At 34.7% G+C, this 26,729-nt stretch overlaps 1 protein-coding gene across 3 annotated transcripts in view; it reads right to left on the bottom strand.

Moving 5' to 3' along the window:
* Positions 1-8,051: 8,051 nt before the first annotated feature.
* Positions 8,052-26,729, bottom strand: part of CNPY1 (canopy FGF signaling regulator 1) — an 85,955-nt gene continuing 67,277 nt past the window's right edge. For 2 of the 3 annotated variants that reach the window (XM_075922765.1, XM_075922764.1), the window contains exons 4-7: positions 15,187-15,390; positions 13,286-13,382; positions 9,062-9,118; positions 8,052-8,504 (exon numbers count right to left, since the gene is read on the bottom strand). In XM_075922765.1, coding sequence (XP_075778880.1) covers positions 8,467-8,504; positions 9,062-9,118; positions 13,286-13,382; positions 15,187-15,390 — 396 coding nt within the window. In that variant the 3' untranslated portion in view covers positions 8,052-8,466. The remainder of the gene's footprint in view (positions 8,505-9,061; positions 9,119-13,285; positions 13,383-15,186; positions 15,391-26,729) is intronic. The other variant, XM_006129330.4, reaches the window with a different exon arrangement.

The following is a 26,729-nucleotide window of genomic DNA, read 5'->3' as shown; positions in this document are numbered from 1 at the left end:
ACAATGTCTACCAACCTGAGGCAGCACAGTTTTAAAGTCTTAAAATTTAGCAATGGGGAAGGGGAGAATTAAAAGGGGGACTCATACTTGAATGTATTCATATTCAAAGTCTAATATCAAGCATGACCGTATCTCCCACTACCCTCAGCAATCTAGGCACAAAGCACCTGAGGGTTCACACAGAGAGTTCTAGTGTTCCCTTTGCACGCATCAGTTTAAACATAAAATCTGTTCATACTCGGTTTCTTTGTTAGCCGATGCTTTGTCTGAGCCTAACAGGATAACTGTGGTGTTGTTCCTCAGGGATCCATATTGACTGAGCCAAACAGAGGGCAGCACTGCTCAAGGGCACTATAACATTGAGAGGAAAAAACATCCTACAAGCCAAGGACAAACCTGCACAGAGAAAACAATTCTAAATGAGCATCGAAAGCAGTCCTACTTTGGCTTGCCAAGAGTGTGGCTGTATCTATACCTCTCCTATCAGTTCTCATAGCCATCTGAATGTGTCAGACAAAGCCTTCAAAGACATTAGCAGCAGTCATAAATTTCATTGACTGTGAGTAATGCTGGCTTTTGTTTTTCTTCCAGAGGAGTCTAGAACTCTATTTTGACAGGAGTATGTTCCCCACCAATTATCGTGTTAGCTTAGGGTATGTCTACACTACCCCCCTAGTTCAAACTAGCGGGGGTAATGTAGTCATATGGAGTTGCAAATGAAGCCCGGGATTTGAATTTCCCGGGCTTCATTTGCATAAAGCCGGCCGGCGCCATTTTTAAATGCTGGCTAGTTCGGACTGCGTGCCATGCGGCTACACGCGGCACGAACTAGTTAGTTCGGATTAGGCTTCCTATCCGAACTAGCTGTACACCTCGTGGCCACACCCATGATATGTGGAAATTCAGTTAACTAAAATCATGCTGGACCATGGATGTTGCCAGACCAGAGAGTGCCGGACTAGAGAGGTTCAAATGTACCACCTCTGGAGGGAATGGATTAAGTAGAGCCATGGAAAAAAAACCCTTCCTTTACTGTAGCAAGTATCTATACTATAAGGCTGTGTCTACACTGGCAAGTTATTCCAGAAAATCAGCCGCTTTTCCGGAAAAACTTGCCAGCTGTCTACACTGGCCGCTTGAATTTCCGGAAAAGCACCGACGACCTAATGTAAAATCATCAGTGCTTTTCCGGAAAAACTATGCTGCTCCCGTTCGGGCAAAAGTCTTTTTCCGGAAAACTGTTCCGGAAAAGGGCCAGTGTAGACAGCACAGTAGTGTTTTCCGCAAAAAAAGCCCCGATTGCGAAAATGACGATAGGGGCTTTTTTGTGGAAAAGCTCATCTAGATTGGCCATGGACGCTTTTCCGGAAAAGCATCCTGCCAATCTAGACACACTTTTCCGGAAATACTTTTAACGGAAAGCCTTTTCCGTTAAAAGCATTTCCGGAAAATCATGCCAGTGTAGACGTAGCCTAAGAGTATGGGGCACAGCTAGAGCACCATAAGAACATGTTTACACTGGGAAATTATTTCAAAATAAGTAAATTTGAAATAACTCCCAAAATAACAAAATAGACATAGCGTGTCCCAACTATTGGGGAGCCTCAAAATTAGTCCAAGGCAGGCTCCATTATTGTAGATGTGCTACCTCAACTTAGAGCCCCAGGAAGAACTGGGGAGTAATTAGTTCAAATTACTCTTGGGAGTAGTTATTTCAAAATAGCAGCACTGGAGCATCCCCACTAATACTATTTTGAAATAACTATTTCAAAATTAACATTCTTCCCAGAGGAGAGCAGGAATACAGATTTCAAAATAACCAGTCCATTATTTCAAAATAACAGGGTTGGTAGTGTGAACACGCCACTTGTTATTTCAAAATAAGGGGGGTTATTTTGAAATCACTCCCTAGAGTAGACCCAGCTGTACTTCCGTAGTGCAGACAAGCCCTAGAACTCAGAAGTCCTGGGTTCAAATCCTACTTTTGCTTGAGACAAACTCTCTGAGGGCACATCTACACAGCAGGGCAAAAGTCAAATTAAGATACGCAACTTTAGCTATGTCAATTGCATAGCTGAAGTTGAAATAGCTTAATTTGACTTTTGGCGCTGTATATATAGCAGGAAGTCAAAGGAAGAAAACTCTTCCTTCAACTTCCCTTACTCCTCATGAAATGAGGATTTCAGGAGTTGGAGTATGAAGTCCCCCATCTTGACATTATTTCAAAATGTCTTGCTGTGTAGATGCATCAGTTGTTCCAAAATAATGCTGCTGTGAAAACATACCCTGAGTTCCCTAGCTATGCAAATGATCAGGGCTTGCCAAGCGCCGGCAAGCCCCGCTCGCTTGCCACCCGCTTCCACATGCTGCGCATGCACAGACCGCGCTGTGCAGCCGCACCAAGCTAAAATCTACTCACCACGGGCGAGTAGATTATGTTAATTGTCGAGATCTGCAAATGATTACACTCCTACCCTTTCACTGTCTATTTGAATTGTAAGCTTTTTGGGACACGATCATCTCTTACCCATGCACAAGGAAGGCCTGATTCTGGTTAGAACCTATTGATTCTAATACAATGAATAATTAGGATGACAAGACTGTGTGTTTATGTGTGTGTATATATATCACATTAGACATTAGATATTTTGGGGAAATTTTACATGGTGGTTATCCTTTATTTTACATGGCTTTAGCCAGCTATTATCCCCTCATTTTTATGAGTCCCAAATTCGCACTGAAAACTATTTGCCTCTATTAAATAGGAACTAGCTGTAATTGGGTGTTTACTACTAAACAGTTGATGCTGTTTTAGATTTATTTGGCCCTCACCACAGCGCTGAGCAGTGGCATCTCTGTGCTGCTTCAGTGCTTATGTGACATCAAAACCTGCAGGAGTTCAATTCCAATAGAACAGAGATTCTCATTAGCAGAAAATGCAATTGATCAACTCCTTCTCACACACACAAAAAGAAGAAAAAAGCCAAATGTAGACACTATTGTTTAGTCCCTGCTAGATATTGAGTTATTCTGAACTCTCACCTTTTCTTCATATCACATTTAGTATGAGAATGAGGAATTTTTATCATTTGAGAAACATTGCCATATTGAAATCTTTTCTTCCTTCCTTCCTTAATGCCTGTCACCTCAAGGGTTGTTATAATTCTTTCTTGGATGTTCTTCCAGAATGTGGACTAAGAAAGCTTCAACTGGTTTAGAATGCTTCTGCAAGGTTAGCTAGCAATATAAAATGTCATGAACATGTTAGATATATATCCCATCTGCTCCTCTGCCACTAAGCCAGCTTCTCATAAAGTTTGAAACTGATATTAATATTTAACTTTTAACTCACAAGATCTTTCATGGTCTCAGCTCGGCTTAATTAGATGACATTTAGCTCCCTGTACTCCACAGCACACACCTAAGATTCCTTAGGTACCCTTTTATTAACATTCCCCAAAGTAGATTGGAGCCGGCAGTTACCAGACTCTTCATCAATTGTTCCTGAAGGCTATGGAATTCATTGCTAAGTGCAATTAGATCAGATAATTCTGTAAATATGTTTAAAGACATGAAGATGTCCTTGTTTTCAAAAGCTTTTCAGTCAGTTTAAAGCTTTATGAATTGTTTTTTTCAAACACAAAGCCTTCTAGAGATGCTCCTCAACAAAGTCACTGTATTAGCCTATGTTGCATTATGCACAATTCTGCTGTTAATCAACATTTTTACAGCAGAATGTGATCCTACAACACTGTTCAGACACTTGGGTCCGTGAAAGCCATTAAACCTAGCAACTCCATCTTGCATTCGTCTTCTAACCCCCATGCTATTTCCTTTCTGAAAGCCTCTCCACCCCCACATCTTTTGTATGAGCTCACAACATCCTGGATTAGACACTTTAGGGTGTACATTATTTTTAAAATTTACCCTTTGCTCACAATAGAAGAACATACTAAGCTAATTTGATAATTTTTCCTCTCATGCCCTTTTCTAAATTCTTGGGAAAATATTGTCTCTTATTCCACCCCTTCCTCCTGCAGGTGAAAGCTACAATTCTGAACAGAGGCCACCTGTAATTCAAGTAATCTTACTTGAAGTATATCTTGGTTTACCTTCAACAGCACCATATAAATGTCAGAGTAGTTATTAGAGACTAACATAGCTTAAGCTATCTCACAACTGAATAATCTTAATACTAATTATCTACTTAGCTACCATATCAAAATATGCTGCATATGAATGTGTATAATATAATTGCAGAGCATTTCACACAGTTCACTATGTAAGAGCCATTACTAGTATTTAATTAAATTTAGATTTTGATGCCCTAATTTATGATAAACTTAATATGTGTAAGGAATACCATACAAGTTAATATTTTGCTCAGAATATTTTGACATAATTACTAATGTCAATAAAATACCAAAATACTGCAGACTAATAAGCATTTTCTAAAACAGTATTTTGATGAAGCTATCATATGTGTAAACAAATGTCAGACCATAGAGAAAAATAGGAATAGAAAATATGACTTCTTATTGAACAACCTTATTTTTAGGGCTTATCTTTAGTAAATAAAGTATTGATCTTTCCCATTTGGGACCTTGGTTCAATTCCATTTTCCATTCCTAAGTGAAATGAATGTAGTGGCTTCAGCTCATTCCTAGCAAAGAGTAAAACTAAAATCTGTCACAGCAAATTTGTTCTTTGCTTGGTAGACTTGACAAGGAGAATGAAATAAACCATTAAAAAGTAAATGTATCATTTTAATGGTGTCACTGTCATTGCAACAAAAAACGTGTGTGTGGGGGGGGAGGGATTCCAGTAGGATCAAATGGACATAAATCCACTTGAAGTCAGTAGAATTTCCCAAAGTTCCACTAGCTGACAAACTGGCCTTGAATTCTTCCAAACAATCTCTATATTTTTGTTGAACTAATGAGAGGTCAGATTTTGCATTGTAGTCATACTTGAATAACTCACTGATTTCATTACTGTAAACTGGTATAAATTAGGGTGGAATATGGTTTTAAAAAGTAATGTATCCTGATTCCATTTTCTCTGTGTTTTGAGTGAATATTCATGTATTGGAAAAGTAGGAAGCTATCAGAACAGTAAACCAAACTTTCTATTTGTAACAGTGGATTACTTTTTATCAGCTAACCATTAACTAAGCAGCAATATTTCACTTGACACTCACATATCATGGAGGGCAGTGAAATATAAATTACCTAGATATATGGGATCCCAACTACACCCAGGATGTCTTTTGCATAATCTGCTAATTTATAAAAGATAAAATGCATGGTTCAACATTTCTCGATGAACAATAAATTAAGATGCTTTAGAGAGAGCCTCAAAGATTAAGTACATTTCCCAGTATATAGTAATTGCAGTAACAAAACAGTACTAACATAAGCTGAAATTTACCAAGATGTTCACAGTTGATTTTGGGTGTGATCCACTATTGTGTTACTCCAGTTTTACAATAGAGTAACTGGACTGATTTCAATGCAGTTATGCTGGTGTAAAACTGGAGCAATATGGTGGTGAATCTGGCCTACATTTTGTAGCCAACATACTGACATCTCAATATAAAAGGCTCTCCATATTATTTTCACTGTGACATATGCAAACAGAATGCAAAAGGGCAAAAAGAGTCTTTAAAATATAACAGTTAATATTGAAGGGCCATATACGGATCCTATCTTCTACATGCACTGACCTCAGTGGTTGTATGCAAGGATCAAAGATGGCATATGGCCATTGATGGACAGTAAAGCACCCCAGACAGGTAGTCGGAATTTTATTCAGATCCGTAAATAGACAGCATTATTACAAAAGATGTTCAGCACTTAGTAAAGAAAGTATATTGCAGCATCAACATTTTAAAGGGGCATAACTAGTATTACAATCTATGATTAATGTAACTGAGAAAGATGTGAAGAAAATATTTCTTCTATTCCTCCACTTTGCCTCCCTGTTTTTTTACGTCAGGTATTTTACTTTTTTTTTTTTAAATAATCAGTTGGGTTTTTTTTAAATAATTGGTTGGTTTGCTTCCCCTATATAATTAGTTTCCTTTGTTGTTTGGATGGGTCTTTCACACAGTAATAGAGGGAGAAATAGATTCTTAATTAATTAAATTAATTTAAGAGAAAGGACCCTGTGATTGTCAAATCCCTCAGACTGAAAGTGCAGCTAAAAGGTACTATTTGAAACTTCTTCTATTTTTTTAAATATATGAGACTTCACATGGATTGTATGTCTCTTTATTATATTAATACATTTCTTTTAAAAATACATTCTGATCCAAATTGTGCCTTTACCATCTGCTCAAAAAAATCAATAGGATTGCATGGAGCATAAGCAAGGGAGGAATCTGACCCTTTAAATTTAATTTTATACTCATATATGGATAGGCAGCCTACTCTATGTGTCTAAAGGAAACTAACTGGAAACCTGTTTATGGTTTGTATTCAGAGTTTTCGCTAAGCAAATCAGTTTTATATCAAAACCGAGGTCCTCCACTTGGTAAAAAGTTAACCAGTTTTGCACTTTTATTGAATAATTCAATAGAAATATAACAATGTAACTGTTTTTGCTCTTGGTGGAATATTAATATATACATGCCAGTTTACAGTTAAACTATATTATTGAAAAATGAGAAATGTTTTTTAACTATGGCAGATGTTTTCCTTTTATAGAGTACAATTGCTTTGTTGTATTCAAACAGTAAGTCTTGCTAATCTATTCTATAAAACTGAGCTGCCAACAGGAGATGGCAAAATATTCCATATTTTTTAAAAAGTAGAATACTTTTAAAGAACATTAAGTCATATAAAACATCCTTGTGTGATAAACGTATGGGGTTAGATATTCAGCTGATGTAAATCAGCATAACTTTATGGAGCTAGGCCAATTTACGCCATTTGAGAATTTGTGCCTGGCTTATAAATACTCCATTTTGTATGTTTAAATGTTTGTAAATAAGCTTAAAAGAAACTTTCACAGATGCTAATACTTATATTTTTTAGTCACTATGAATGATTTGTTTGCATAATGCTGTAAGCCATCTTATATCCTTTACGTGGTAGTCAAATTGCAACTATAGTTACATACATTTTTAAGAACTCTTTTTAGGCTACCCCCATTTCTTTTCCTCTGAACATTTTACTGAACCTTCTTAATGTTTTGGATGAGCTATCCTGGAAATTTCAAAAACACAACAAAGTTGTTCAGTCTTTCAAAATAATATTTTCACAGGATATTTGAGACCTAACCAAATAGTCTCATCTGGCATCCTATGGGAAATATTCCACACACTAAATTCCAATTTACAACTATTGGTGTTCTGTGTATAAAATGACTGCAGAAAGCACTCATGTATTTTTAATAATCAAAGACAAATAACTTTAAGCAGAATTTTTCAGACTGTTAACAAAGATTTTGATAGCTAGATTTTTAATATATCCCATAGCTACTGTACTAGACAATTTTATTATAAAATATTGAGAACTATAAAGAAAAACTTTGTGTTAGTTAATAACTCTTGCATTAAAAGTAAATGAGTAGATGCATTTTACTTATATAGAGTATATTAAAGGTATTTTCATGTTTCTGTATTTGAAAAGCTTGTTTAAAATCTGAATGTCATTACATTAAATTATTAGTTTTAAATAAGACTACTTTTTAATATCTTTTGATTGCAGACTTTTTGAACATTTACAGCATGCATCAGCAGTGCTTTGTCACCAGATTAAATTTTTCAGTGTTTGTTCAACTTTTATTATACATTAAGTTCTGAAACTTAGAGTTGGAAATTTTAAGAGAATGGCTTGTTTTAAAGAAATCAGGTATGTTTCATTAACTTACATAATTTATAAAGGAAAGGATAAATATTTGGAAAGAATCTCACTTTCATCCATAGAGATTAGAAAGCTAACAAGTACTCGAAACTATTTTATAGTAAGATTTTGCTCATGTATATTTGGAAGTACACAGAAATCAACCATTTGTTAAAACAAAGGACAAATACACAGGAACAATAATAGGTGTACTTAAATTGTATTTAAATACTTGTTTTAGTTAAATAAGAGTCATAATTTTTCTCACACAATACTTTTTTTTACAACCAGACATTGGCTTTATCAAAACACACCTAGCACGAATATCTTAAGATGTGCATTGTTTTACGCATAGAAATGGTCAATGGTTAAATTACATGTTAAATCTAAGATCCTTATTTAAACTGCATGGCCCAAACTTCAGTTTAAATATTTTAATATGAAAACATCCAAAATTTAAACAAACAGGAACTCATGCACATCAAAAAATATAAAGGTAACAAAATAAAAGATAATACAGGGAATAAAAAAGGCAGAGAATCAGTATTTGATTTCACAGGAAGATTTTTTTTGTGGTTTTCATCTTACTCCACTTTGTAAAATTAATAGTTTATCGATGCTATAGTTCAGCATGAGTAGCAGATTCTTCACAAAGACCTGAGGGGAAAAAGTTACATATCATTACTAATGTTTTAAATGATTACATTTTGTTAAAATCACATACTTTTTGAATAAATAATAAACAACGGCAAGTGAATGCTTGAAATATAATATTGAGTCTTTGATACCGCATCGATATCCACTTCTCTTTAACACAGAGCAAACAAATCTTTTAAAAATAATAGTAAAATAATACTGGTCTCTGCCCCTTGTTTTCAGATATGTTAAATTAAAATATTTTAGAGGCCAACAATTCTGGTATATGGTATGAATAAGATCTATGCAAACTCATATGATATGATATCTTTCCAAAATGTTTTAAATGCTATGAAATAATCTGTAGTGTTCATTTTAATTCAACAGTTATCCCATTCTGAGCTATGCAATACAGCTTCCTTAATTATCACCTCACCAAAATACATGCATATTTTACTGAAATACATATTTAAACACTTCAAACTCAGGAAACGCCCAACGTTTCCTCAGTGACCTTAATGTAAGCACATTTCCCACACGGGTTTCAATCCATTCTTCACACATTTCCAAATACTCACTGAAGTTGACTGGAGTTATGCATGGAACTCTGAGAGCAGAACTGGGAATATTATGTCCTAAAGTTACATACAGCAACATTAGTAGTAGTAGAAAGTATTCACCATTACCCAATGTGAAGTGTTCAGGTTAATATGAAATTTAATTTGTGTATTGCCTGACTTCAGAGTGTTTAATTTTAACCTTAAGGTTAAATTAAAATATGGGGTGGGGTTTTATTACTGAACTATTTTTAAAAAGTAAAAGGAGATTATGGCCCCAATTCTGTAATGAGACCTACCAGCATGCACCTTTCAATCCCTATAAAGTCTTACTGAAGTCGGCACTAACAGATTCCATTGCCAAAAAAAAAAAAAGCCTAAAACACATGGTCTTTTTCGATCATGCCATAGCTGCATGGTCCAAAAAAATTAAACTAAATTAAATCAATGAAAAAATAAAGTTCCACAGTGAAATTCCAAGACAAGATCACATCTATATAACCAATGTTTGTGCCTTAAACCTAACCCCATAGACAGTATCATAATACTTAATCTAGTGGAAATGTAATATACCATGCATACATAAAACAAGCATTTTAAATTTATATAATTGCTATATTTTTTAGCTTTGGCAAACTATCTTAGAGATTAGTTCTCAGTGAGGACTAGCAACCTAGAATGTGTCAACTTGCATATCACAAGTATTTGAGTAATACAATTGCAGAAGAAAATGGGTGAATAGAATCTGCTCAAAATTTCATAAAAAGTAAATTAATAATTAAAAATCACCTTTGGGATGAGACCAAGATTGGAAAATTTCAGCCAAAAAGAATAATTTTGCAGAGTTATGAACACATAAAAAAAGGATTGTAATAGAAGTCTCGCTGTTACTTTAATTATAGCGTTCTCTGCTAGTGATTGTATTGTTTTCCACTGATAAAACAAATGACACAAGACTACAAATTACTATAATCCACTGTTGGCTGCTTTCCTACTTCTTATTGGTCTAAATGCATTTTATCATAATTCATTACAAAATTTGAATTAGAAAGCACTGATATGTTCCACAATTACAATTGGGGAGGGAAATGAAAAATTTTGGACAACGTTTTAAAATTCAGAATATATCAGTCTCACTTTATAATTTTACTGGTCAAATTGGAAATTTGAACTTCCTGTTTGTAGTTTGATAAAAAAAGTAGTATGTTTGAGAACTAACTCCTAGACTTTTAGGCCTGTGAAAAATTGTAGAACATCTAAAGGCATGTTTCAGAATTTTTGATAGCTTGTCTATGGAAAGGGTAGAATAGAGGGTTTTTGTGTGATCAAAGAGTACATGTGACAGAAAACTGATCTACGATTACAAATATCAAACAGTTTGATCATTCTAAAGCACATCACTGAAGTTTTTCCATGATTTAATCAAATGAGAAACACCAGAGTATTATGAACATATATGTAACGTCAAGAATAGAGGTGCAACTAAAAAAATAAATACTAAACATGTCTAGTTGGTAATTTCTTCTCAGTGTGTACATGGTTTCCATTAACGTCATATTTATGCATTCAGATGATATTGTGCCCTTTAATATTTTACCCTACCATGGATTAGAAGGGATATATTTGATTACACTGATAACAGGACATTTGTTATAGGCCACACATGTAAGTTACATTTACATCCCTTACTTTCAACAAATTAACATTATGGAGACTTAATCAATGGCTATTTGGATTTTCCTTTAAAGATTAAATGCATGGCAGCAAAATCAGCTATTTGCCCATAGCAAAACTTTATATAAAATTGGGTCTATGTTGGCCACTCTGGTATGATAATTTTTGCAAAGCACCAAATGTTGACAGTAAGAACATAAGTCTATAATACTGCTTTAATTTAACATGTCTATGAAGTATACTATTGTAAGATAGATAAAATATTATGAATTACTATTAATCCTTATCAGTTATACTCCTCTTTAAGTTACATATAAATGTTTTCTACTTGGAACACATTTTTGCACAATGATTTTCAGAGAATTGCAGTTTCCATATTCTCGAGAATGTAATGCCAAATTCCATGAAAAATATAGACAGACATTTTCTTGCAACTCAGGTACCACAATTTTCCTGCACCAGCAGCTAGCAGCAAGATTGTTTGTGTGCTTTCACTAAATTTCACTGGTTTAATAAATGTATTGTTATCCTATTTCATGGTTTATTATATTAATTCATTTTAAAAATTGTGCATAGTCGCTTTTTAAAAAAAGTTTTATGAGTAATCTATTATCTTTTTCCTTTAACATAATGACTTCTTTCCTTGAAAAGGCAGATTATGCAAAGAATGGCAGATTAATTTATTTCCCTCTGCATTTCTTCAGTGTTAGAGAGGGTCTCTTTTTAGCATGACTACGGTTTTTGCACCTTCTTGAATTGTTTTGTTTATTAAATGGCACCATATTTGTGCCAGGTGCCCGGAAGAGGAAAGAGTACTCAACTTTTTCCCATTCTGAAAAGAATTTTTGATATTTCTTCTGTCACGCAAGGCCAAGCCTTGCTCTCCCAACTCATGTAAGCAGTCACCTACTTCAATGGGGATGCTTGTGTGCGTAAGAGCCACACATAACAATGAGAATCTTTTCCACTGTAAATTAGGGAATTGTTTTATTAAAGTTACAATGTTGAACTAATGTGGGTAGAAAATATGGTCATATAGTTGAGTTTAAGCCCAACAAAATGACTGTGTTCCCCCCAAAATTAGGCCATCTTGTTAATGATAAAAGGCATTTTAATAGTTTAGTCTTTAGCATAAATCTTTTCTGTGTAAGTTGGGCCTCTATCTAAAGTGTACAAAACTGCAAGTTGTTTTACACCAGGTTTACCAGCAATTGTGACAATAACCAGCAAGGTGAAGAAAGCTACCCAACTTAATCATTTGTTTACAAAAACATATTCCTTATTGTTTTTCTGCATTGTCCTGTCTTTATCTTTGCTTATTACCTCTGGATTGCCTTTTTCTTTAAAAAGCACAACAGCAAAAGCAAGACTATGCATTTTGAAGGAGCTGTGGTGCTTTGAAAATTATTTGTGCTAATCTCTTCATCTACTAATTATTGAGACCAAATATAGTTCTACAATTACAGCATAAATTATTTTTTTTTAAACTGAAACATTGTTGGACAGTTCTTTTAAATTATTTGTCTGCATAGGTGATAAAAAGAACTTCAAACTTTATAATAATGGATTTTTCCATCCCCTAGATCAAGCTTTTTCAGTCTATGTTAAAATACACACTAACTTGAACAAATTACATTTACTTATTCCTATGAACATCTATCAAATCAACTTCTAGCATTTTTATTGTATGTGCTAAATATTAAATACTTTGAACCTTAAAAACACATACTCATATTACAAGCTTTGATTCTGAGATCAATATTTCCATACATATTCTATCACTTTTCTCTATAGAAATCACATACAAAAGGGATGGTCCAACCACATTATAATTTTACCATACTAAATCCATTCAACTATGTACTTCTTGGTTTTAAAAATGATTACATAAAATCCCATTGAAAACATGACCAACAAATAGTAAAATGTATGCTTTTTCATAATAAACTAACTCATTTATCAAGGTATTTTTCCTAGTTTCAAAATTCAAAGTAGTATTACAATTTTGAGAGGAATATATTTGACATAGAAATGCCAATGTATTACTCTAACATACACTGAAAGCATAACAATTTTAAAGTTTTAAGCAGAACTCCCCACTGATGTCAACGAAGAGTTCTGTTCACAAACTGAAGGCCCAACATTTTTAAGCTACATGTTAATTCTAGCTTGTAACATGAGCTATGATCAATAAACAACTAAACTTTAAAAAAACCCATGCATCTCCTTTATTGCAAGAGGTTATTTTCATTCCTTGCTTTGGGAAGGCAAAACAAATACACAGACTAAAAAAGTGCTGATCGTGTAACACCAGGAGAAAAACACACTGCATTAGACGTGGAATGCTGAAAATATTCTGTTAAAAATGTATAAAAAAGATTAAAAACAGATGTTGAAATCTTCCTTTTTAAAGAACCATTTTTTAAAAGTTATGTTGTGCTGTTGCTTATTCAGCTAACGCTTCTTCTCCAAAGTGGTTTGTTGCACCCAAAGCAGTACACTAGGTTTAAGGGTGGGGGAAGGGAGAAAAAAATGCTGTAGAGAGAGCACATGTTACATCAGACACAGTACCTGATTTTTCACTGCACAGCTTGTCAACTAGATAGTCTGACTCTTGGGCGATAAGTGAGAAAATTTCATCTTCATACTCTTCTATGATACTTTCACACTGTAAGAATAAAAGAGGAACATATATATTATATACACACACACACACACACACACACACACACACACACACACAGAGTATCTCTTCAGCAAAGAAATAAACAAGATCGCTAAATCAGAACTGTAAAGTAATACAGTGGAAAGGGGAACCTTATTTTGGTTTGCACTTCCTGTTATGTATAAACAAATAATAGATTGGTAATTTTCAGAAAAATTACAAAGCAAAGTATTTCCTTAAGATTTAACTATATGCTCAGCGTGGTTGTCTTTTTTTAAAAAAAATACACTAATTAGGATAAGGTATAATTTCAAATTACATTTTACTTGCTTTTGAAACAACGCCTTTTAATATCAGTCACTATATTCATGGAATAGTCGCATACCATTTAAATTAGATAATAATCCATTTCATGTTAATACACCAATATTCACAACATGCAGATAAATAATGGGGTCTGATCAAACTAATGCATCTTTAGGTTCACTATAGATAACAGAATTGACAGTATCAAATGGTCTCTTTTCAATGTTATAGACTATCAGTAATTTGACTTCACTTATAGAAAATGGATTTCTAAAGGTTTGAACAGGGTTCAGCACTGCTGCTGAGGCAGAGTCTTGGTGGAGTGTGTCTAAAGAGAGGTTTTGCTCAGAAGTGCTGTATTATCTACAGTTATCTTTTGGCATTCCTGAGCACATATTAAAAAGAACTTAAAGTACCTTCCCAAAAGCCCAGACTATGGTTTAATAATTAAACAAGGGTGGAAGCCCCATGAAATGGATTGCAATTAAAAAAATACACTAAGGAAAACGCTGATTTAAATAAAGAAGTCATAACTACACTACACAATGTAACATCTTGTGAATTTCTCTAAATATTAGTTCTAGAATGAGCCATTGCAACACTACAACAATCTAAGCTGTTTTAAGTCAATCTTTCACAGCAATCTTTGAAACTCAGCACTACTTTTACTTCTCAGTGAAAATCCAAGTCACTAAATGTGCATGCTCGCTTTATTTCACCGATTTAATAGCCTCACAACATTGCTTTTGTGGTGAACTGAACACATGTGGAATCATATCCAGCATGTCCCTGCTCGATACAATTTGTTCTATAGTGTATGTTTCCTGAGACTATAAAGATACTCAGTACACAAACAAAACAAAATTATATGATGAAAGTGGCACCTAAACAGTTGTTTATCTCGGCCTATCAACAGCATTCTTGAATTAGCTTACAGAAATTTTTCTCCATTCAACAAGGCCTAAAGAAAAGTTGACACCCCTCCTCCTCTAATCCAACTATAAATATTAAAACTACAGTAGTATTAATTTTGATTTTTACCCAACACTATAATTCACTATTTCCTACATAGAAATTAAAAAGATAATTCCTTAGTAACACTGATTTGCATTTAACCACTTACAAAAAATTCCCAAAGTAAAACATAATTTGAATTGTTCCAGTTTGGGAAATTTGTAACATGTAAACTGAGAACACACAGTATAATCCATGGGTAACTCTTGCAACTAAAATGCCATCTGTAAATGCTTTATTCATATGCACGCAGCAATAAATAGCTCTAGATAGTTCCTAAATAACATTGCAAACCACGTTATTGTTTAAAAACACATAACACGATACTACGACAAGCAAATACAGAGCATGTTCGAACATATTATTATTAAAACAATTTACTGTATGCCCCGAGTTTAGTAATTGAAGCTACATTTATCATACAGTAATGGATATACATTAATAATACTTTAACATACAAAGTTACGAATTTGCTATGTTAGCTTACCGCAAATTTCAAAGGTTTGTAAGCATCAGAATAAAAATGGAATTTTTTAAAATCTGCATAGATTTTCTCATCTTTCCTAGGAGCAAATCTCTTGAATGTTCTTTTCTGGGTTTGAGGATCCACTTGCAGTTGGTAGTCATTCATTCTATCACATATATTTTCCAATATTTCCGTTAAGTAGGTCTCTGACTTTACTAAAGGAACCTATTGGGGGAGGAAAATTGAATTTTCTTATTATACGTATTACCAAAATATCTTTAGGAAATTGTACTTCTATAGATAGATGTGTCATAGACAGAGAAAAAGAATCAGTGCACATCTCTTAATGTACATAATTGTTGACCCAGATTATATGACATACAGAATTAAAAATGTCAGCGAAAGCTAAAGTGACACTGAAAAATTAAACATTTAATCTTGCATAAAACATCGCTTTTACACTGAACCAATTCTAGAATGCCGTTATCATATTTTAATTTGTAAACATATTGTCATTCAAAAAGACAAATACCAAGCAACAAATAAGGAGACCGTAGACTACAGTTGATATGTTATCAACATAACCATGAAAGATTTCTTAAGTCACTTTGTTTCTTTAGTTGAAGTAGAGTTCTAGAAAGTCTTTTGCTTTCACTTGGTCTGTCTTAGTTGCTGTTCGTCAGCTCAGATGCAGCTGTTTAATACCTCCCAGGGGTTTTGTGAAGAAAATAATAGCTTACAAAATTTAACTTCTCCCAGGTTCTACTATTTCAGCTTTATTTTCGAACAGCTGGTCCATGTCTTTGTCCATTCCCTTTCCTTCAGAATTAAGCAAGAATTCAGCAGAAACATTTAGACACTACCTACATACTTAGTGAGAGTCTCACCAGCTAGTGCTCCAAGGGTCAAAGAGCACCCCTCGCCCCTGGTAACGGGGACAAAAAACTTCTCTCCCGTCTAGACAGGTCAAGGTGCAAGATGCTCCTATCTCTGTTGCTTCTTCCGGAAGGGGGCGTGAACTGAAGCCAAGTGCACAGTAAACAACAGTGCTGCATCCTTGGACCTTTAGAAGATTTTTCTCTCCACCCTCTGCTGATCAAAGTAGGAAGTTTTCATGACAACCATAGTCAAAGGGGCTGAATCACAAATGAACTCGATTTCTGCAATGTTGATATATCCAGTCTCTATTGTGTCTTTTCAGACACAGTATGAACCCTTCCGGTCTCAATGATTACATTACAGAAGCACTTTCACATGTGTGCTTCATTTACACAAAGGGTTTCCTTGCTTCACCACCATCTGGCCACAGATCAGATAAATAAAGGCAAAGAGAATTAAAATTAAAGCCTAAAGGTTTTTCTTCTTCTTAAACTAGGTCCCATTATGAAACTCTCCCGCCCTCAACCTCATTCTGTATGTGGAATCTACTTTTCATGAAACCTGGAAAAAGTAAAAAGGGTATGATGCAAACACTGAATTTTTTATTAAAAAGTCAGTTTTTAGTTTAAAATAATATTTATAGAGATATGTATCCTATTTTACAGTAAGATTGTGGTTAGTTGCACTTTGCTATGAAAACAATTTTGTTAATTATGATATTAACATTTTAAAAGCAAATGTATATCAGAAAGCAAAGAAAGCTAATGGCAGCACAACATGGTTCCAGAAAGACTATTTAAATTATGTATTCCAACCTCAAGTGTTTTTTCTCTACCCATTAGAAGTTGAGACTAACAAGACAACATGGCACATGGATATGTCTGACTGACTCTTCCAAATAGTTAATATGCACAAAAAAAAAAAAACCCAAAAAACCACCTACAGCATCTGAATTTGCAAATAAAATAGAACTTTTACAAATCTTCATGAAAAAGGACAAAGATTCAACACAACAAACCAATTTCTTTCCTGGTGTAATTTCCACTAAGGTCTAGGTTATATCAAGCAGTATCTGACCCAATGTGCTTTCAGTAGCAATAAGTTATACTATAAGTCATAAACACACACCTCTAAACTTATGTCCATGACAATTTATCAAACCAGATCACTAGCAAAGGGAATTTTTAATTAACATGATAACTATATTTATTTGGAGATAAAAAGATGTCTGCAGTGTTTTGATAATATAAGCAAGACTGTATTTTCAGTTCTAAAAAATAGATCTATTTACTCCAACTATTGTTCAAGAATTCACTCACATACTAACACTCTATCCCATTCCCTACCTGTCAATATCTCCCAATGCAATCACAAAAGATAATGATGGTTTAGCAAAAGTATACATCATGAGTGGCAAGTACTATATAAGAACATAGAGAATTAAGCTATTATTATATGCTGAAAACAAAACACCTATACATTAGGAAATGCTTCTAAAACATACTTAACAAAAATCAAACTTTGTAATTCATGTAACCGCAGCGATGGACAAAATTTCCTGGATACTTTGTGTACGGAGGTTAACACTTACAGAAGGACTTTTTCAATTAATATATTGATATACAATTTTTTTCTCTTATTTCCCTTAATGTTCTCAGAAGCCAACATATGAACTGCATTTGCTTAACTTCTCTTTGTATTTCAGTATGTTGTATTATTATATTTAGGAAAATCATTTGGGAATTAGTATGTTCATAAGATATATTAATAAAACCATAAATACAAGAACTTTGCTCTAAAATGGTTACATTTGAAATTGTCTTGTCAAATTAATCAACAATTATACTTAACATGTGACCTTTAAATAACTTTATTTTTCACAAAACTATTAGCTTGTCTGGAGTCAGACACTCAGTCCCTGTAAACTATATTGAAAGGAGTGTGCATGTAGATGGAAAACCCTTATACATGATTTATATACATATCTGTTTATTTCTGTGGTTTACTTATTAGCTTTTGGATAGTAAGCTTTTATGAAAAGCAAACACAACTTGAATGTAAAAAAAAATAAAAGATTTTATTGAGATACACTTAGAGTTATACCTGACCCCCAAAAGTTGACTGCTCTTTTAAAAGTGTTTTAATAATCAGAGCAATAAGTATTTGGATAAGTGGTGGAAAACTAAAGCCTTTCTTTCCATACTGTGAAGATTTTGAATAGTACTTGTCAATAAAGCAACTCCCATTGTAATCGTACCGGAGACATGGGCCTCCTCCCAGAAAAAGCTGTCTCAGAGATACTAACCTCATTAAAATATGAATGAAAAGACAGCCATCATTGTAATGGGACAAAGCCATTTTACTCTGCGCCAAGCTTTATCTGCTATTTTTTGTAAAAATATAAATATGATGCTCAGCAAATTAGTCATTACATTTGATGTGCATCTTGATGCATTAATTGTTTTAATTTTTCAAATAAAACACTGTCTAAATGTTTCTTTTTGCTAATCATTTCATAATCTTTTGATTTTCCATATTATTTGAAATGTTTAAAAATAATAAAAGATACCCTTTAATTTGTGTTTAAAGTTCACTGACATTTTTGCTGTTTATTTTTGTTTCCCAGAATATACCAGCCAATTTCAAAACACAGCTAGAGAATTAATTACAGACTACTTTGGCAATACCTTAATAACGGTCAGTTACAGGATGTTCATATGCCAGTTCATTACTATGTCTCTGTTAATCTCATAGTTAATTTCTTTTTTGATAGATAACCACAGCCAGCCAAGAATACTATTGCATTATGTTATAAGAGATATAAAAGATGTAACTGCATTATATATGCATTCTCAAAAACAATCAAGTATTTTTCAATAAAACTGTACATATTTGGTTATATTTTTTAAAAAAAGAGAACCAGAACTGATCATATGCAAAGCTTTATGTTTTACTGTAAATTGTTTCAAATAATTTTTAACACGTATTTTAAAATGTTTCATGTAGTTTAATCACTATCATTTAATCCACAAAAAAGTGTTCAGATCATTTTTTATATTACTTAAAAGTCAATATTTAGAAGTGAAAATTCAAACCTCCTTTGCTCTAGGCTAAAACAGGAGAAACATGAATACTGAGCAACTCTAAAGGCTGATGGGATATATAATTAGCTATTATGTTAATTGAATCCGCTGTGAGTTTGTTGTATGAGATTTCTTCATATAATATGCAAATAGCTTCTAAGGTTTAGTTTTTATTAGACAATATAATTAGAAATCATCTAAAGGAGTGAATTCTAATGAGGCATAATAAAGATTTGTAAAAATATCTGTTTGCTACATGAGCAGACCATCTGGGCTTAATCAATAAAAGAAACTTTATTGTATTACAGAACATTTAAAAGAAAGTACAGTATAAGAATTTATCTTTCCAGCTTCTATTCATAACAAACTCTGCTTTAAAATCAGGAGAGTTCATGTTAATAAGAAAAAAGGTGACACTCAGGTAATATGAGAGGAAGTCACTCTGTTAATCAGACAGTTGGAATATTGTTTACTTAAAAATAAATTAAAAATAAAAAGCAGTTCTGAGCTGTGTTGTCAGTTATGTTTGTATAGATGACTTTAAGTGAAGTATTCCTTGAACAAAGTTAGCCATTATTATTACTATTAAAAGACGTGATCCAAGCAGATGTACATACATTAGCCTTTGTAGTGTAACTAATCAGCGTAACTTCACTTTCAGTAAGATTCTCCAGCATTTTAATATCTGGAATTAAGAACTCTCTTACAAAGGAAGAAATTCACACTATGGTATTCCACAGCAAGTCACAAACTCAACAGTTGTATTACTTTTCATTTAAGACCAACACCAAACCTTAAACTATTTTAGTTAATGCCAGAATTCAAAATCTGTCTAATCTCTAGTCTCATGCAGGCTATTCACACTTTAACTACTGCCAGAAAAAATTACTGCTTAACTGTTATCTATAACATCATAATAATATTATAATAATAATAATACTTCACTTTACTATGGTATTTAAAGAGTAGTATGGGTCTGGAATCTTTTTAAATATTTAAAAATGGTCACTAGTCGCACACTATGTAAAAGCAGAAACATAATGGAAACTGAAATTCCACCCATACAAAAATATTATCGCACCAAATACAGTACCATTTCAATGCACACACAAATGCAAGAGAGGACTTTTATGATTCAACGACTCATGCAGCATCTGGACTCTGTGTCTTCTGGAATATGTGTAGATTTACTGGTCTGTGTCATAAAGTCTAAGTTCCTAAAGGGTAAAAGATCTGTAATACCAAAAAAACTACAAAAAACCAACCCCAACCTACTTTTTTTTTAAAGCAACACTATGTGAGTGATATGATAAACTTACCATCCCCACTTATATAGCTGATATAAATATAAGCCTCTCTAATGGCAGTTGCTTCTGTAATCTGGTCACTTAAAAACCAGCAGTGGCAAGTGGTAGTTACTTTGACTAATACAAATCATATAGAAAAAAGGATTACCTCCTAAACATCCCTTCTTTAGCTGAAATACAATTTGCTCGTTTTCCTAAGGTTTGCTCTGAACCATTAACCAATTGCTTACCATCTCTAGTGGACATGCAAAAACTGCCCAAAGTGGCTGAACTAACAAACAGGAAATCAGGGCACACCAGCCTATCAAAATGCAAACTTTATAGAATGGGCTAGGGATGGTGTCCCTAGCTTCTGTTTGCCAGGGCTGGGAATGGGTGACAGGAGAGGGATCACTTGATTATTACCTGTTCCCTCTGGAGCACCTGACATTGGCCGCTGTGGGAAGACAGGATATTGGGCTAGATGGACCTTTGTATAACCATTCTTGTGTTCTTATTCACACTCCCACTTTCATTTTCTCTTTAAAATTTAACAACTTCTTTAAAAGAAATCCAGAGCAGCCTACAGAAATCATGTATATATGTAAAGCATTAGTGTTCTTTAAATATCAGAGGGGATGTTACCTATTCAGTATTTCTACTAGTCTCTGACAAGCCCCTTACAGAACATATTCAGGATAAATCTTCTTAGTATACATAAAATCATTCTCTTAGCTGAAAGCAAGGTGTTCAACTGTTATCAGCAATGGGTCATATTAATCCCTTTCGCATGGTACGGAAGGAATCTATCACACCCACATATGCCAGGAAATAGGTGAAGAAGAGTTCATATGCCATTGATGCTCCTCTTTCAGCTTTCCTGAAAACCCCTTTGATGAACACCACATGATTGAGACTGCAAATGATTTTGGGTGTGTCTGACTAAAAGCAGAGATTGAATACTGTTCATTTCCTTGGCAAACTGGGAAACTAATTTTGGTTCTGTACGTGGCTTCTATCCATGCAGACAATGTAACTATACTGTCACAATCAGGCCACTAATGATTCTGAGTGAGCAGTGCCGCCAGTAAGAAGCAGGAGCCCAAGAACTCAGAGGGCCAGCCTTTAACAGGAATACCCTTGAGGTCCATGGAATTAGTACTAGGGTTTCCTGTCTATCCCCCTCAAACTCTGCATACTCCAAATGTGCTCCTCTCTCTGAATAGCCACTAAGATTTTCTCTCCAAGGAATTAATACTTTGTAAATTGTGTAATGGATTTTCCAAATAACTCTTCCATTTTCATGCACATTTGTGTGGAGAGGGATGATGTTGCCCAATCTTCTGAATAAAAGAGCAAGACGTCAAAAGTGGGGAAGTGTCTATTTTGATATTCTATTAATGGAATTATTTTAAAGAAACAGCATCTGTACAGACAATGGATTCATGACTCCAACGCCGGAAACTATGTAAATAAAGGGAAATCCCGAAGGAAATTTCAACTAGGTTTACACATTACAGTGAATAAAATTTTCTAATCAGCTGAAAGTGTATATGCTTCTTAGATTTCCTTTCTAGAAGTGCAAAAAACAACTACCCCTGCCCCATATTCTCACTTCAGAAATACAGGTCCTTGATTCTCCTCCATATAAATGAAGAGTCAATGGAGACACTCCAGGATAAAACTGAAAATTAGGCCTTGTCCATATTCAAAGTGCCATCTTTAAACTGGCTTTTATATTGCTTTAGTTGAACTGATGTAAAACACAATGAGGACACTCAATTTAATTTTAACCAGATGTATATCAGTTTATCAATTCCTTACCGAATTAAGATAAATTGATGCTGTAGGTTTAAACCAGATTAAGAGAGTCCACACTGTGTTTTGCACAGATTTAACCAAATTGGTTTAAAAAGCACATGCTTAGTAAAAGTGATGTACAGACAAGACCTAGGTGAATCAGATCCCTAGCATCATGCAAACGATTCTTTCAAGATATTGCCAACTTTCAATTTCCTTGTGTCAGAAACATTTCAGATGGTCCCTGGAAGGGCCTACAATAATGTGATTTTGAGGAGTATGACCAAGGACTGAACACTAAACACCCAAAATCTCTCTCTAGAACCAAAGATTTTTAAATTAAAGACACTGGTTGTTGGAATTACTATGGGCATCTGTCAGGTTTGTGTTCAGGAAGAAAGTGAGCATTAGGAGTAAACTAATTTGTACGACACCCCTTCATCATAGGGGGCAGAGAATATACCCCACATGATAGAGTTTGGGGATGTGGAATGTACCCAGGTACCATTTGCAACTCCTTGTGGAAAACATGGAGCTGAATGGTCACCTATATCATATCAGGAATTATCTCCACAGATATGGAGCCAATACACCAGGTCTTCCTGAAGCACACTGATTATGCAAAGGAACCAGCTGGCCACATATCTGACAAACAAGCCAGAACACTTCGTATGGCTTGTGGGTAAGAACACAGACAGCTGAAAGGAGGGAGGATGAAAGGTTTGCTGACATTCTACTCAACCTTACCCGTTCTTTATTCACAGGAAATAATGGTTAACTGCAGGACATTTGGCTCATGACCCCATTCATCTATCCAGCTTGGCTTGCTCAGCTCAGGAGAGGTAGAAGGCAGCACACCGTGGGGCACTCTGCCACTGAATGTACTTATGGATGGTCAAAGACCTGTGTCAGGTGACAAAACTAGCTGGTGCGGAAGCAGGGAGAATGGATCACCAGGCAAGGTGCTCTTTTATCTGTTCCAAGCTGCACAGGTTGCAATCCAGTATATTCTTTTTCCTCAGCAAAACATTTCCGTTACTGCAGAAGGACACCCTATCTAAAACATGAGAGCCTGCCCCCTTATTTCTACTACGAATTTCTGGAGCAAAAAGCATCCTTGGCACTAATCTTACAACCAGAACTATTACACACAAATTTCAAAAAATGTTGTGAACCCATTTCATGAGTAAAGGAAAGGCAAAGGGATTTCAAAGTGCTCATTTGCTTGATTGTAGCCATATAAAAACATAAGCTTTCCAGCCAGAAGAGCGGGCAACATTAAAACAGTTCTAATTCTCTTGTTGTGCCTCTCCTAGCTGATGACTGTGTGGACTCTGATTCATCAAAATAGCACAGCTAGTGCTGAAATTGAAATAGGTGAGTCAACTCATTGACTTCAGTCAGATTTAAGGGTACCAAAGTATTTTGCTGAACTGGGGCCTTGCTGTATAGCTTCTGCAGTCTAGCACAGGGTTACTTGAGCTTCTCAACTAGGAACTGATGGGAAAACACCTCAGTACAGCAAAACTAAGGACCTTTGCTAAACAAAGTCCTAAGCCATTGTGACTGACAGATCAACAGCTGATATGGCCCAGCTGAATTGCACTGCTGAGAAGAGCAGGAGGTAATCATGCCAGTAATTAGGTCTATTTTCTGATTTTCTATAGTAATACACAGTCTTGACTTGTGTTCCTCAGCAATGTGAATCCCAGAGGATGCTTTAAGACCAAGCACTGAGGCTGAGGTGGGTACTCTTCAGGCCCAGCTGAATGTACTTCTGAGAATCAGTTTTCTCAATATAGGCAAGCTCAGAGAAGTGCAACGGTGTCATTTTTAAACAGTCACCTTTCTGAGTAGGACTGTGCTTGAATGCATTCTTATCTGTTAACAGTTGTGAGACATCCTCCATGTGAACATGGCTAGTCTCTGGCAATGTGCTGAGACCAGATCTCAAATCACCCGCATGAGCTACATTTCATCTATGGGCACTGACAGATAAGTACATGCCCTCCATAACAGCATTATATGGATATCAAAGAATCTAAGGGCCAGTTCCTTTGATCCCCAAAGGCAGCACAATGAGATCTGAAACCTGCCTTAAATGTGTGGTTGTGGTTTCCTCTAGTATAACAGTTTCTAGGGGACTGTTACAAGATGGCATAGTTTAGAGAAGGTTCAGGAGAGCTCTAAATTACAGAGCAGCCAACTGTTCAAGAGATGGTCAGGAAGGGAAAAAGTGGGCTTCAAGCTACCTTTATGATCTGCTGCTCAGCAAGCTTTAGCACAGCTCAAGATTAGGACCACATTGCCCAAAAAACCTGGTTGCAAGAAATTAACTAGCTGCTCTTCCTTATTTCACTCATTTGAAAACAAGCACATGGTAAAGCTCACAGTCCTTACATATTTCCAGTTTGCAAAAGATATTTTAGGAATTCTTATATTTCAGTATGGATTTTGCCCTTTTAAAAATATGCAAGTTTTAGGCCTATTTCCTAGCGGACAATATATCTACCTACATATGTAAGGCAAACCAAATTAGAGTAACTACAAACTTTCATTTAAATATAAACATTCTGAGTTAAACTGGCCTTCCCCAATGAGTTTCTACTAACTAATTTAGCCATGTGGAGAAATGGGATCTGTTGATAAATAAACATTACAAACTAATTCTATACAGACTTATCAGCTATCACTTAGCAGAGACAAAGAGGATTATCACCACAGCTGTCAGGAAAGACTGCCTCTTTACTACACTGACAGGTACCAAAGGTCATGTTCCTATGGCAGTCTTTTGGGACTACACACATTTCTCCAAAGAATTAACCCACATTGTGGAAAAAGCAAAAACTCAGAGTTGATTTTAGCTAAACACTAAAATGTACTTTATGAATAACAAATACATAGAGACCAACAACATCATGTAAAAGAATCAACAGTAGTAATTAATTTATAGTTTGTCATTGTTAATTTGTCTCAAATGGAGGGGTATGACTAAGATGTTCCTAAATTTGGTTATGACAAAAGCCACACAAATCAACTGCTTTTCATTCAGCGCGTGAAGCTAACAAATAAAATTACAAAAGCAACTGATGGGCTGTGTCTTACATTGTGTTTCTAAAGACAGTTACTCCAAACATTGAAAGCATATGCATACTTTTGGGAGTGATCTACCTTAAGAGCATGCCAGCTTTGATAATGCCTTAGATATAGCTAAATAACTTTACTACACATTTGGGGGTATTAATTCAAAATACTGAAATAACTTTATTTATTCAAAGCAATGGCAAGTTTTAATAGATTCAACAGGACATATAAAATAACATATTGTTAGTTCATATTTTCAAAGTGAAGTACACATAATTGCAAGTACATCAAGTATTTGTGCATGTTCAAGTTAAGAATGCAAAAATCTACATAGGGAACTGGGCAGATCTAGTTTTCAAAATCTGGCTGATGATAGATGCACAAACATATGGTAACAGGAGGACACATCCAGCGCTCAAGATGTTTTTAACAGTGACATTCAACCTATATAGAGACTTTGCTACAGAGACTTTGCTATTGAATAACCACAAACAATTAAACCTTTCAAATACACAATGAATACAACAAGCTTATTATGAAGTAGCATGCATAGAATATCCTCCATTAGAGTAACTTCCTGAAAGCTGCATCAAAGCAGACATTTTTATTTACTTGAGATGTTTATTGGTACAAATATGGGTTTAGTCCCTCTGCCTGAGTGTCTCTGATGTTTTCTTTTCCAAATTGCCATTTCTCCTCTCCAAAGTAACTGCCGCATCAACATGGGATACATTGTCCAACAATTGACACAGACATCAGAAGAGGCCTCCTTTCAGAGCTATAAAGACCTGTAAGTCAAGAACCACTGGTTTGTAACTATAAATAGAACCTCATAATTATGAACACCAGTGTTATGAAGTGACCAGTCAACTATACATCTCATTTGGAATCAAGTATGCAATTGGGTAGCAGCAGAGACAAAAAACAAAACAATAACAAAAAGCAAATACAGTACAGTATTGTGTTAAACTACTAAAAATAAAGGGAAAGATTAAAAACAAATTTAATAAGGTAAGGAAACTGTTTCTGTGCTTGTTTCATTTACATTAAAATGGTTAAAAGCAGCATTTTTTCTTCTGCCTATCAAAGTTTCAAAGCTGTATTAAGTCAAATGTTCAGCTATAAACGTTTGAAAAAACAACCATAAGGTTTTGTTCAGTTACAACCAACCTTCCTTTCTGAGGTGCTTACACTTTCTGGGAATATCAACCACCAAAATCACAAATCTGAGAAAATCATAGACTAATTACAAGTTATTCTGATAATTACTGTACATTTCAACAAAAAGCATTAAAGAAGTTTTTGAAATAACCAAAGTAATTTTACTCCTAACTCCACAATCTGGAATTGATGGATACTTCCTTTCCAACGAAGATTGACATGCAGCAGTGACCAATGAGGATTCTTGAAATGATTTGGCGCCATCTGGCTG

Source organism: Pelodiscus sinensis, chromosome 2, assembly GCF_049634645.1.
Source record: "Pelodiscus sinensis isolate JC-2024 chromosome 2, ASM4963464v1, whole genome shotgun sequence".
NCBI classification, from domain to species: domain Eukaryota; kingdom Metazoa; phylum Chordata; order Testudines; family Trionychidae; genus Pelodiscus; species Pelodiscus sinensis.
Note: the sequence above shows the minus strand (reverse complement) of the source record. Positions and strands in the feature narration are given on the sequence as shown.